This window comes from Poecilia reticulata, linkage group LG3 (genome assembly GCF_000633615.1).
Source record: "Poecilia reticulata strain Guanapo linkage group LG3, Guppy_female_1.0+MT, whole genome shotgun sequence".
Taxonomy (NCBI): Eukaryota; Metazoa; Chordata; class Actinopteri; order Cyprinodontiformes; family Poeciliidae; genus Poecilia; species Poecilia reticulata.
This window is the reverse complement of record NC_024333.1, coordinates 18,245,775-18,260,076: the sequence shown is the minus strand read 5'-3', so window position 1 is coordinate 18,260,076 and position 14,302 is coordinate 18,245,775. Positions and strand designations below refer to the sequence as shown.

Below are 14,302 nucleotides of genomic sequence, written 5' to 3'. Positions count from 1 at the left end.
TATATTTGGTGTGACTGGTCCTGTATGTTCTCCCTTGTGAGAACATAAAGTCCTAGAGGAAGTTGGTTTATTTAATTTCCTAAGTAAACCAGTTTTAAAGGAGAATTACATTTCACATAAAAATTAATGAAAATCATCATCCTGGCTTAAAATTGGATCAGATCTCAAAATTTATCACAGATTGTCTGGGAGCAGACTAGTCATGGTTGCATCTGTTCACGGCAAGAAACGGCTCCCGTGAGCCTGTAAGAATTCGAACTGGGTCATAGAAAATTATGAGAAATTTACTTACACAGCCTATTGCCTTTAATATCATGTAAAAGTCTAAATGTGGACGTTGTCAACCTGGGAAGACATGGGAAATTGATTCGGGTTGAGACATTCGAATGCAAGAAAAGATAAATACAGGTGTTTATATCATTGACATTTGTGGTGGATGTGGTTGAAAAAATAGGCAATATTGACACGTTTTCCATGGTTTAACTTACTTAGGTGAGTAAAGAAATATGAATGCAAGATTATATGGAATATATAAAAATCATAAGAGGGTTAAAATGTTTTAAACTTAATAAGCAGAACAAGCATCGTATGTTTGCTTTAATGAGATAGTTTGGATTTTTAAGCAATGTTATGTGGAGAAGTTGATGGTGAATAGAATGAAAGTTTGGGTTTAAAAGCTTTTTGACAGCCTTCAATTTTCTATTAAATTCTCATATGCTAACTTTGAGGTTATTTGCATTAAAGAGTGCATAGGTCTGTTATGTTTTACAGGTTGGTGTCATTCTGAAACACATTACAAGATTAACATGTTCTGCATATCCTTTGCTATTTTTCATGTAGTTACTTTGTCTCACTCTAATAATACATCTTGTATTGTCCCATAAATACCAGTATTGCTCAAAAAGTTTTCTCCACTAGATTTCAGCTCATATATATGGCTGGTTATTCACTGTGAGATTTTTGGCTCAATTTAAGTGAAGCTAAAACATTTTTGCACTTACGTTCACTTGTTGTGCAATCTCAATCTTGACCCATTACAACCTGAGCCCCAGTAATCATCAGAAGGTATGCCTTGGTATATGGCACCAAAATGTTGGCTGTAGCACCTTTCAGTCCTGTAGGTTGGAGGACAGGACCTCCAAGGATCACACTTGTTCACTTGTTCATCAAGCAAATCACAAAGATGCTCAGTCAGATGGAAATATTACAAAAATTGAGTCCAAAAGACCTTAAACTTAGTGTTGTGCTACCTAAGCTATTCCTGGACCACTTTGCTTTGTGGCAGTGAGCACTAACTGACTTAAAGGGACCACAGAAATCAGAAAATACCAGGTGTACAGCTATGCAGCCAATGCAAAACAAATAGCAGAAATGCATAGTGGAACATTCCTCTACAGAACCCCCAGAAAACGTTTCTTTCTGCAGCTGCATTACATGTTTCCATTGATATTCTGACTTCTGAGTCTATTGTTCCAGTGGATGCTGACATTTTCAATAATCCCATCATTTTCAGGGTGCTCTTTTAGATTTAAAAACCCATATGGTGATACTCTTATCTACCAGACATCCTGAACATCCCTTGTCCTTTCAACACTTTCTCATTTTCTTCATTCTCAGCTCTGTTCTTGTCCCATTGTGTTATAATGCATCTTGAAAATCAAATCCACACTGAGAAGCAGTAAGTCAGTTTGTGGGGAAAAAGTATAGGAAAAGTGGGTCTTGGGTCATACTTTAAACTTCATCACAGGTAAATTATTGAGATTGAATCAGACTGATGGGTGTCTCATGTAAGAGATTAATGGAATTCTTCACTGTGTGTTTTTCATGCCCACAGCCACACAGGTATATTTTTCTGCCATAAAAAATGCTGCAAAATATTTTTGATTTATATATTGCTTCTCCAAGGAAGGACCTCCTTAAAAGTCAAATACTGTTAAAGTCAGAGCTCAGATGATAGTTGGAAGGTAAAGATGATAAACTGTATAATCAGTTTGGTTTTTTTACACGGGCTGCTAGGTTTGACAGGTTATCATCTCAGATGACTGAATGTATTAGAAATACATCACTCTTACCTTGTTGTTTGTGAAACAATCATAGCAGTGTGCTTTGAAGAAATATCCAGGGTTCTGTGTCATTGTTTCATGATAATGGCTGCTCTTCAAATTAAGAGAACGCACTGGAGCCAGTTGCTCAGACTTTTAGGCACTAATGGCATTAAATTTCTGGAGGGGAACCCTTCTCCTACAGAATGGAAAAGCACAAAGAAAGCCTTTCTATCCTTCTGAAGGGCATGAGTGATTTCAGCGCTTTAATGAGGAGAAAGGAACAAAAGAGGGTAGGAGATGACAAAAGCTGCACCAAATAAACACGACCGTCCCCCTAAATTCTGCCGCTGCATATCGTCTCTTGGGAATAAACAAGGGGGAAGAAAACCCACACACCCTTCTCCTCGTTCATGGGGAAAATGTCAGTGTGATGTGCCGGCTACTGATGCCTCCTAATGAGAGAGTCACAGAGACCCAAACAGTGGTGAACACAGCCTTCCTCCCAGTAAGTGGACACCATGCTTGGTGTCTGTATTGCAGGGATAAAAAAATAGGATCTCTAGTTAGTACAGCTGTAGCAGCAAGGGTGAAACCGTCTGCAAAGCGGGTCGTAATGTATGAGAGCCACTGCACACGCTGAAGACAAGAACTTCTTCCCTGCATAAAGTGACTGTTTAATGCTCCCTCTTCTGTTTACTCACTGTTCCTTCTTAATACAATATTTTTTATTTTAAATCACTATGGCTGTTACCTTTTGTTGAAGTAGATTAAGATGTTGCCAAAACACTAACCAGTGTAACTATTGATTGCTTCATTGTAATAACTTATAAGATGCATTATATTTTAATTTTTTATGTAGATTTTTGCGTGGGACTGTCGACAGCTTTGCCCTTTTAAAACCCGACACTGTTGACTAAACAGCCAAGACCCAGCTGATCCTTTTCAAAGAGATTGGTAACAAAAATGTACACTGACATGCTGACAGTCTTACTACACTGTTCCTAATGTCCAAAGCTAATTATTGGGGTTTTCAGACTAGATAAAAATGTCAGAGCATACTAATTCTGTGATGTTTTGTGGTTCAAAAGCAAGCTGGCAGGGGGTAGGCAGTATCATTTTATAAATGATTTAATGAGAAGCAAGCTGACAAAATCAAATTAGCAGAGAAACCCCAAATGGAAGCACACAGGAAAGTCCAGCAAGAGGTGAATGTAAACAGTGAACATAAATACTGAGAGGTTGATTGGGATCAAGGGAGACTGATTAACTGAACCTGGAGGAGTTTTGGGAGAGCACAGACTGATGTGGCTGAGAGTAAAACACAGAAATGACAAGTAAACCAGGTAAAAGAAGCCAAAAATGACTTAGGACCAAATTAAAAATATTTCACAGATATGCAGTATGTACTAAATGACAAAAAAAAACAGATCTTCTACAGACAACGAGCTGAATGCTAAAAGAAACAAATGTGCACGAGCAACCAGATTACTAAAAAACACAAAACATAAATTACAATTTAAAACAAAATCACAATTCAAAATATTTAACTGTTAATGATTTGTTTCCTTGTTCGTTTGAGAGAATATTAAGAAAACATTTACTTAAAATTATTGTTGTCAAGTCTAACAAACTTGACAACAAAACTTAAAAGCAAGGCACATTTTGACTATCATTTATCTTCACACATGTTGTTACTTTTTTCTGGGTAATGCATATAATTTGTATATTTTTAGGAAAGCTGTGAAGTAATTGTAGCTTAATTTAAGCTTGTTTTGTTACAATTCAACACAAAGTGTAATGTATTGCATTAAAGCTGAAATGTACAGCTAAAATCATGGGACCTGCCTCTTTAATTAACCTTAAAGTAATTTAAACATTATCTGGCAAGATTTATCAAGCATAATCAATGTGACTGCTTGCCCTGTTTTGTATTTTGCAATCCCGCCATTTTTTATTAAGGCATATTTAATTTGACATGTTTCAGGGAGACTTGATTTGCTTTATTTTAGTTAAAAATAATCACATTGAATGTCATTTTTCTGTCTATTTTATCTGATTTAAAAAAATATTTTCTTAATTCGGTGAATGTTATCTTTAAAATACCACATTTTTAAAATATAAATATCGATTAAAAGCATTCTTTTATATTTTAGTGCATTAAAATTATTTCAGTAAAAGCCAAGACCATCATTAACCTACACTACTGGAAGCATAATGTTCATTTTATATGATGTAAGACCCATGTTGGGCCTTCTGAAATGGTTTTAAACCAAGCATTGCCAAAATCAATTAAACCTTTAAACTCATTTTAAACCTTAGAGAGAGAGAGAGAGGGTCCAAAGGTAATAAAAGTGAAGTGATGTTATTGTGTCATTTAGCCTCTACTAAATGACTATCAGCTTTGATTTGTAAAACCTCCAGCTGGCAGCAGCAGCAGGAACAGAGAAGGTAATTTATAAGGAGATGAAGGCACGACTGACCTCTAATTTGTTGTTAGAGCAGAGCGGTCTTTAAAGTAAGTATGAACTGAAATGGCTGAACGTGTCTCTTCGTCTTCTCATGTGTCAAGTTACCCTGAAAATATCGAGACATTCTCAGCTAATACAGATTTAGACCAAACCGTTGGAAAGAGGTGTGAAAGAAGTCAAGCTGTTGCAAGAAAACAAGTGTGCTGCTTTCTAAACCTTTTCATCATGGCTCTTAGATATTGAAACGATTTGGGTTTCTGTTGGAAACAGAACAAGGATGAAGATAAGACAGTCAGCACAGATAAAAAAAAAAAATCATTTTCTACCCCAGATTTCTTCAACTCTCTCACTGAGCAAACAACATAAAGTAGTCACGTAAAATGTGTCCGTCGGAATATTATATAGTGTCATTGACCCAAGCATACCTGAACAGTGATCACTTACATGCCAAAACGGGCAATCAGATGGATACGTCTGACTGAGACATTGCATCTCAGCTGCTGGAGTGAGAGATGTTTTGTGTGTGTGTGTGTGTGTGTGTGCGTGCGTGCGTGCGTGCGTGTGTGTGTGTGTGTGTGCGTGTGTGTATACGTGTGTGTGTGTGTGTGTGTGTGTGTGTGTGTGTGTGTGTGTGTGTGTGTGTGTGCGTGTATATGCATTCATCCCAAAAACTTCAGGAAGAATAATCAGCATCAGTAAAAAGGTATGGAAAGGAAATATAATTTTACATAAGCACAAACATTTTTTTAGAGTGTCTACATATTTTGAGCAGTGTCACTCAGGTTTAGCTATCATAATCTTTCACCTGACAAATGTTGCTGAGATATGTCATAAAAAAATCAGTAGGAAATAATTTGACTGGTATTCAGTCATACGTATTGTTTAACACTAGCACCCTTTAGAAATATCTATAAATATCCCTTTAGAAATATATTTGCGTGTTGAAATGAAAACTCTTTAGTTAACATACCAAATATCTGTAGAAGTCACAAACTTTAATGTACTTCATTGGGATTTGATCTGATAGAGCAACACATACTTTAAAATACTGGAGTAGAAACAAAATGATACATGGTTTGCAAAATTCAGTTATTTTTGTTTTTGTTTTTTTTACAAAGATCTGAATAGTGTGGAGTGAATTTGTATGAACCCAGCCTCATAGCCTCATTGTGATAGCCCTAAACAAATCAAATGCAACCAATTGCCTTCAGACATCTCCTAATAATAAAATAATGTCCACCTTATATAAAGTAATCACAGTGTACTTTATATTGGAGGCTGTTATTTGAAGGCCTCCGATGTTTATTAGAGAAAGCCCAGAAATACACTGGAAATGTCAAGGACAAGGTTGTGGAGAAGTTTATAGCATGGTCAGGTTGTAAAACAATATTACAAGCTTTGCTCTACTGTTTGAAAACCCAAATTTTCACTTGTCCAAAAAGATACTACACTGCAAAATTATTAACACCTTAATATCCATCTAAACAAAACAGTTTTTAACACGTGATTACCACATTTAATTAAACTGTGGTAATCACAGTTTATGTGATTACCATATTGAATTGTGGAAGCATCATCATCCAGTGGAGATGCTTTTCTTCAGCCCTGACAGAGAAGTTGGTAAGTATTGACGAGAACAGCCAACACCTGGCAATCCTTGATAAAGAACCTATGAGAGCCTGCTGAGGATTTCAGACGAGTGAAGATTCATTTTCTACCAGGACAGACTTTAAAACCAAACGAGAATATATGGCAAGTCTTAAAAATGTATATACTGAGATGCTCTTTGAACACTGAGCTGGAACTACTCTGTACAGAAACATGGGCACAAATTTCTCCAGTTGTCCAAACATGCAGCAGTAATTGTAGCAAAATGTTCAGCAATATATTAACACAGAGGATTGGATACAAATGAACACCATACCAAAATCTTTAAAACAGTGTATTGTTTTCCTTTAAAATTTGAATTGTCCTAAATTGTGCTCTACTGTGTGTGTATGTATCAGTTAAAATCTGAATAAGAACAATAAGTTTAATGTTACAGCATATAAAATGTTTATTTACCAAATTATACAGCTAGAACTAAGAGCTCCAGACACACTTATTTTCTTCTTAAAGTTGTATGCAGTGAGTTTAAAGTTGATTGTGTTTTTAAATTGTCAACAAATTCTGCGTCCTTCAAATGAATGACGAGACATGCAGTTAGCAGACTTCCTGAAGGTTATTTCCTCATTCTCAGTGTCACAATTAATGTCCTTGTTTTGACAGTGACAAAGCATTTGATGTTTTGGCTTCTTACCCAATGCTCATTATTCTGTTTGTTAAGCAACCCAGTTAGAGAATAAACTCTGTTTTAATTGGAGGTTTCTTAAACACAGCAAAATCATAACAACAAAGAAAGTCATTCTGAAATGCTTGTCCACGAGCAACAAAAAGGGGAAAGTCACCTTTTGACAAAATCACTTGCTTTCACTTTACAATATGGATAAAACCCCATGAGTTATATAGAACGTGTTAATAGGAAATGTCTCCATGTAAGAGTAGGAACTATAGGGGATTGTGGTTCGTTGGAGAGAACAGTCGTCTTGCAATCAAAAAACTGTGGGTTAAAATCTTCATCTTCGAGAGGATTTTCAAAGAGTTGCATGAGATCAAGCAAGTTTAATAATGCGGCCATATTTTACTTCCACAATTTTTTCTGGTCCAAGTCAAACTGAGGCATGCTAAGATAGTTAAGCAAATTGGCAATAAGAACATTTGGTTTTATATTTTTTATTTACAATTTGTTTTCAGAATATTAATAAACAGTAACTGGCAATGTCTTACAGGGATATAAGTTGTAAATGTACAATGATGCACCATCCAAAAGTTCTTCAAAAGGAAAATAAATCTGCAAAAGAACTGAACTGCATGCCTATAACTATAAAGCCAGTGACCACAATTTGTTTTAAACAGCAAGGAGTCTGAATAAATGCTGTGAAACTCTAAGTCCACCTCATATTTATTACTGCAGTGAAATAAGTAAAAAGAAAAACAAAATAGCATCTGCATCTCTTTTATCAAGTTTTGTAATTAAAAACACCAGCCCTGGTGTGAGAAATCTCAGGTTCCTATATGTCTTAAAGCTTTAATTTAAGTATATAATTTTCACCTGGCAACTTCATGTGTTTAATTTTAAATTATCCATTAGTGAGCCAGTAAAGCCACATTGGGACACTCCTTACCAGGAAGGCTCATCTTTTATACAGATAGCATGCATAATTAAGGATATGCTTGTGTTTATTGAATGGCATCAAATATTCCCAACTTTAATTATATACGTGTCTGTTTTTCCTATAATTTGTTGTATGTGTAATAGTTAAAATTGCCTTTAAAATAAGAGATAATGAGGCTTGAAAATATGTTATCACAATACGTTTTTTTTGGCCTGTAGTAACTTTTTACCAGGAGTCTATGCAGCATAAGTTTTCTGTTCACATTACAAAAAACCAGCATCATCTTTTGAAACTTAAAACCTTCTCGCTGCACAGGAAAAGAAAGAGACAAGATGATGTGATAAAATCTTAATGCATTGTCTGGGATTTTTTGTGGGATCATATTCACAGCATAATGTGTTTATGTCGGCTGATTTTCTTGGCTCTGTTAGATGTTTTCCCTGTTTTCTGTTGTTTCCTTACAGTTAGGGTGATGACCATCAAAGTCTTTCTCTTGTATGTTTACATGTATTTTCCCTCTCTGGAACATTGAAAGCAGACAGCTGTGGCTTAGTGTCTCTGCTGTAAAGACAACAAATGCTGACAAATGTCTTACTTCAGCTGCCAGGAGTGCTACTGTCTATGAGCTCAGACTCTGCATATGAATCCGTCTGTTTGGTAAACAGCTGCAGTTCATTTCTAAGCATCAGTGTTAATTCTCTGAATGGATTTTCTAGAAAAAACTATCCCTTAAACGAAAGGTTTAAGTACATATATAGAAACATGTCGTGTAATGTAGAGTGTGCTTTGCTGTTTGATGTAGTTTAATTGCTCTTCTACTGTAAGGATGTGTTGTTATTGCTAACACCATCTTTCTGAACATAATCTGAAAAGACTAAGGCCAACTTACCATGTTCAAACAACACCAATGTGCTCTCACTGATGCTTAAGGGATTCTCTGTTGAGGGAACCGTCTCAGTAGGCCTAATTAATCACAGCATGAACATTCTAACGAGTGGGTCTTCAGGCATACTTGTCCAGATTGAAAGACCTGCAGAACTTTCATCCTGTCTAATCACAGGGTTGTCTTATCAAGGGCTAGGAGTCTTCCCATCTGTTTCACAGTTGTGAAATTTCAACAACCATGTTGGATGTGAGAAGTTATCCTGCCTCAGGCTAATATGTTCGCTGTGTTCACTCAACTTGGATGTTGACTTGACTTTCTTCTTTATTTTTGATTGTTGAGGTGTCACTGTGTTGTTGTTTTTTTTAAAACACATGCTTTGTCAGTGAGAAAACGTTTCTGCAAATACTCCTGTACCTCATAGAGACGCACATCCAAACATGGCATAGAGCTGGATGAATAACACAAGGAATTTACTCACAGCTTCAACATTGTCCCTTTAATGCAAACTTTTGCATTGGGATCAAATGATTTAGGATAAGTTATTATAATTAAAATTAGATAGATAGATAGATAGATAGATAGATAGATAGATAGATAGATAGATAGATAGATAGATAGATAGATAGATAGATAGATAGATAGATAGATAGATAGATAGATAGATAGATAGATANATAGATAGATAGATAGATAGATAGATAGATAGATAGATAGATAGATAGATAGATAGATAGATAGATAGATAGATAGATAGATAGATAGATAGATACTAATAGTCATCTAGTCAATTACACCACTGAATAACTACCTTGAATTTTTATGACATATGAAGATACAAAGTTAAGTAATGTCCCAGCATCACCTTTCTACAGATCTGATCCTGAAACGGATGTAATGTGAACCAGCTAAGCTAGGTTACCACCAACAATTTTGAACATGCCAAATAATTTTGTCAGATGGGCACTATGCACTATGTATGCGGGTGTGATGCAGATGTCACAGTAACACTCAAATGTGATATTGTGCTATGCTATAGTGTGTAGGATCTCTGTTTGCGCTGAGGAAAATTCCCTCACTACAGCATGCTGAATGTTTGAAGTATTCAGTATAGCAAGGAAATTATTCCTGTTTAATTTACTTAATAATTTATCAGGACTTGAGGATAGTCATATGTAACATGAGGCGCATGTGAAGCCAGCTGCGAAGGTGTGTAAGTGGATAGCGAATGAGCAACGACTTGTAACTTTCCCACAAGTACTCATGTATTTCAAATATAAAATGTATAGTGCCAGTTTTACTACATGTTACTGCAGGAGCACACCAGCCTGTGTGCACACAGAGGAGTAGTCCGTTACAGAAGGAATACGCGAAAAAAAGTAAAAAGGGTAGCCTACTGATCATAATAGACAAGTGGTGCCACCATGTGGTTACACACAGTATCATATCAGTGACTGTTACACATGCCGTGTACAACACTAAACACTGAGATGGAAAACTGAACTTTCCCTACATGGTTTGGCAATTGTTTTCATGGGGAAAATGAAAATAATGACATAGAAACATTAAACTTTTTTTTCTTTACATATCTAATTTTAAACTTTACACTGTTAATCTCAAACAAAATACTTTACAAAATGATCTTGAATTAATGCGTGGTAAACAAATAACTTAACACTTGCTGCTAGTAGCATTTTGTGACCTTACAGTTTCTACTGTTGAATTAATATAATAAGTCCCCTCGCTGTCATCACACATTTAATACCATAAAATTAAACACTTTACCTAAAGTCTTTCCATGAATCTGTATAAGAACTTTTAGTTCCCCGAGGGTTGCATAATTTACATATCGTTAACCTTTACTTTGACATGGTGGATTCAGGGTATGCATACCCCAACTGTGATTCATCAATCAAATAGAGAGATCAGTGGGTAACGATAACTTTCAAACTCCCTAATGCTGTGAAGTTCTGTTTTAGCCCAACAAATTAGCCCAAAGTCTATAGAGGCAGAAACTTCTGAAGGTGTCCTTTGCTACTGAGCACCAATATGTTTGCATCAGAAACTTGAAGGCTTTGAAGTCCCCTGGTTTCATCAGATTATGATATCGGTTATTTGGAAGCCAAATTAATGCTTTGAACTGTTTGAAAAGTTCATAGAAGAATTCTCAAATATTGTTCTGAAGTGTGGTACTTTCCTCAAGTCACTCCGGCCAGGAGACATGGCTGTCACAAAGGTGTTGTTGTTTAAGTAGGTGGTATATGTCAAAAATAAAACATTCACACAAATGCTGAAACCCAGTGTTTCCAGGCTGAGTATTGTGAGCATCATGCTACCTCTGCTGGCTTACATTCTTCCCCAGAGGCTTTTTCAATGATTAATCACCTACCCATCCATTCATGAGATTAAAAACGATATTAATCAGGCCTGGCATCATTCGTTTTTAGTGCATATGCTCTGATTGTAGGTAGGTGTCAGCATGGACAACATTAGAGGCCTGCAACATGCTGTAACGCATAATTGGATTGGATTACATTTGAACAAAGTCAGCATTAAGCGACAGAGTAAGACAAACATGGGCGTTTCTATTTTCAATGGACTTAAGAGTTTAAACAAAGTTACTTGTATAGCTTCTTAATGTTATCTGCTGCCATTTTGGAGAAAATTCTTCGTGTTTTGTCTTTACGTTAAGAAGCATGCTTCTTAACGTAATCCTTTCACACTTGCCTCCTCTTTGTTGTTTAATTTTTTACTATGCCGACACAAAATGTAAGTCCTGCATAAAAAACAGTCTGCTCATAAATATTAACTACTCCCAATCTGCTTAAAGTACAATCTGCTTCATACACTGCATACAAACACACGCACACACACACACACACACACTGAGGTAACCTTGTGTTTTACAGGCAGTCACAAAAAAAACTAAAGCCTATTTTTTTCCCCCTGCTTTTGTCCTGTCATTATTCTTTCTTTTATTCTGCAGCTCTTTAAAATGGCTCTCGAGCCTCATTTACTACCCTAAGCTCTTAATTCATCCTTATCATGTTGCCAAAATAAACAGAAACCATCCTTATTCTTCCTCTGGTACATTTCACTGAAAAAAGAAAACAAAGCTATAAAATGCGAATACTAGTTGATAACCTGAATCTGTCAGTAACAACATGAAATGCTAAAAATCCCCAATGAAATGTGCATTAATTTTGTTGTTATAGTGCCTGCATGTGCTGCTTTTAATGAAATGTTTATGCATGATTCAGGAGTTACTTTTTATTAGATTTAATTTATGTATGATTTGGACATTTGAATTAAAACTCTGGAATTGTTATCTGTGACTCAGAAGTAGATCATCAGGAAATAAACTCTTTTCCCAAACATTTATGTAATTCCTCTTAGGGATGACCTCTTGGCAGTGGTAATGATATAAATAATTGAAAAATAATTGCTGCACGTTTTGTGGCATCTCTTTTGAGGCAGTTTATTAAAGACCTAAGACTCTTACAGAATTAGATGCAAGTAACTTATTTATTCCCCAGACCTTACTCATAATTACTTTCTGCAGGAACACCAACTCATTGAATCAACCACATTAATGTGATAAATGGCAAAACTGCAAGAAATTCAGCCTACTTGTAGGTTTTATAAACATTTAAATTATGCAAACACACTTTTTACTCTTATTTCTTGCTCAGATTTCATTCACGTTATGTGTTGATTTTTTTTAAAGCTGCCATCTAAGAGCAGGCATTCTTCTGGAGGTTTAGATCAGCGACCTAGAAGCCATACCGATCATTTAATGGACGTCATCAGTGTTTTAAAATGTCTGGATATCCACAAAGTTTTGGATCATGAATAGTGTTTAGCTTAGGAAACTGACAAATTTCTCTCCTTCTCATGTTAGTTTTGATTCAGTCTATTTTTAGGTTTTATTTTAACAAAAAGACTTCCTACAATCCTGTGAGGAGCAGAAATTAGTTAATACTACCCTAGTTCTTTACTAGAGTGTTTTAGTGGAGATATTTTTAGAAGTTGGTTTCCTAAAGCCATCTTCAGTACAGTTAATCACAGCTGACAGTGAACATATCCTTTGCTCAAGAAGATAAATAATTCTCCCCATCCTCATTGGTCTTAAGAGAAGATCACATTTATGCTGAAGGACAAGCAGTCTACATATTTAAATAATACACCACCTTTCACCTGACAGCATAGATTACAGCTCAAGCATTAAAGCATTCATCACAGTTTTTATAAGCACTTATTTATTCAACCAGCTTAAAGGTCATTTTGTGCTAAATCAACCTCGCCTTGTGAGCCAGACAGATATTCATGCTATTTATCTGTTTTTGCCTCCCAGAAACACCAGGGAAGGGAGAAGATGGGCTACAGGACACCTCATTCTCTGACTCATCCCTGTTCGCTCACTGGGGCCAGGAGCTCAGTCCGGACAACCGGAGGGTGGCTCTGAAGATGTTCCAGTACTACGGATATAACGCCTACCTCAGTGATCGTCTGTCCTTAAGCAGGCCAATTCCTGACCTGAGACCCGATGGGTAAAACTAAGTACTTTTCCTACGTAGCGCACAGATGCTACAATGTTTATTATGTTGCATTTTTCTTTATTACCAGCGATCCTATTGTACTCATCCTTTTTGCATATGTTGTTCATACTCATTAAATTTCCTCTGGATATTTAGCCATTGTAACAGTGCAAAAGAGAAACGGATTGTTAATCCTCCTATTATGTTAATTTCTGAGGTGCAGCAATAATGTTACCGGGTCAATTTGACCCTGGGATTTAAAAAAAAAATGCAGTAGGATCAGAATTCAAAAATTTCCCCCGAAACATTTGTGTATTTGGTCATTACATTCATTACTAACAATTGCAACCAATATTTAGTGCGATAATGTTCTAAGATATAAAGAAAGGATGAGGATAATTCACAAATTTTTCACAAAAATGCAACTATTTTAATTTTTTAATGTCCACTAGGAAAACTTACACAGAAAAGTCAGAGATTTTACATGAAAATTATATTTTTATCTTTTTGCTGCGAGTGTGCAGTCATTCACATGATGCTGTATGACTTGTCCAAGCTAACTACTCCCCCCTTTGGTACCATAGTACTAAAGGTACATACTTGCTTTCTGGACCTTTCAAGTACTGATTTCATGACTTTAATGCAAAGTGCTCACGAGGGCAACATTTTTTCCACTTTTAGGGCAATGTGAAGAAATTGTCACATGTTATGTTGGACCCCCAGTGAGAGACCATTTGCCATATCAATTGCAACTCTTGTACATTGATACTTCTCTGCATCTCCTAAAGTTGGCTTTGTAAGGTAGATTTTCTATTCATAGCTGGTCTTTGCAACACATGCTGCACAGATTCTTATGCCACATTTAGCTGTTTGAAAGGCATAGAGTATATTGCCAGAATGAGGACCGCCACAAAAATATGTATCAAGATGCTTTTTATCCAGATTTTTCTACTTCTTCCTTAAAACATACCTTTTTTTAAGTTTAGTCATTTCAAGAAATACTTTTTTGCATTGAATTGGGGAAGTGTAGCTCAAAAGTTGATGTTTTTAACGCAAGTTACTGTCATGATCCGTGTTTCTATGTGTTTATTTTTGAGTTTCTGTGTGATCCTGTTCCCTGTTAGTCCTGTCTCTGCGTCTTTCCCCGTTGATT

General features: G+C 36.0%; 1 protein-coding gene across 1 annotated transcript in view; it reads left to right on the top strand.

Moving 5' to 3' along the window:
• galnt18b (UDP-N-acetyl-alpha-D-galactosamine:polypeptide N-acetylgalactosaminyltransferase 18b) overlaps positions 1 to 14,302 on the top strand; it is a 98,828-nt gene that overhangs the window by 30,983 nt on the left and 53,543 nt on the right. The window contains exon 2 of the mRNA XM_008405288.2: positions 12,966 to 13,161. Coding sequence (XP_008403510.1) covers positions 12,966 to 13,161 — 196 coding nt within the window. The remainder of the gene's footprint in view (positions 1 to 12,965; positions 13,162 to 14,302) is intronic.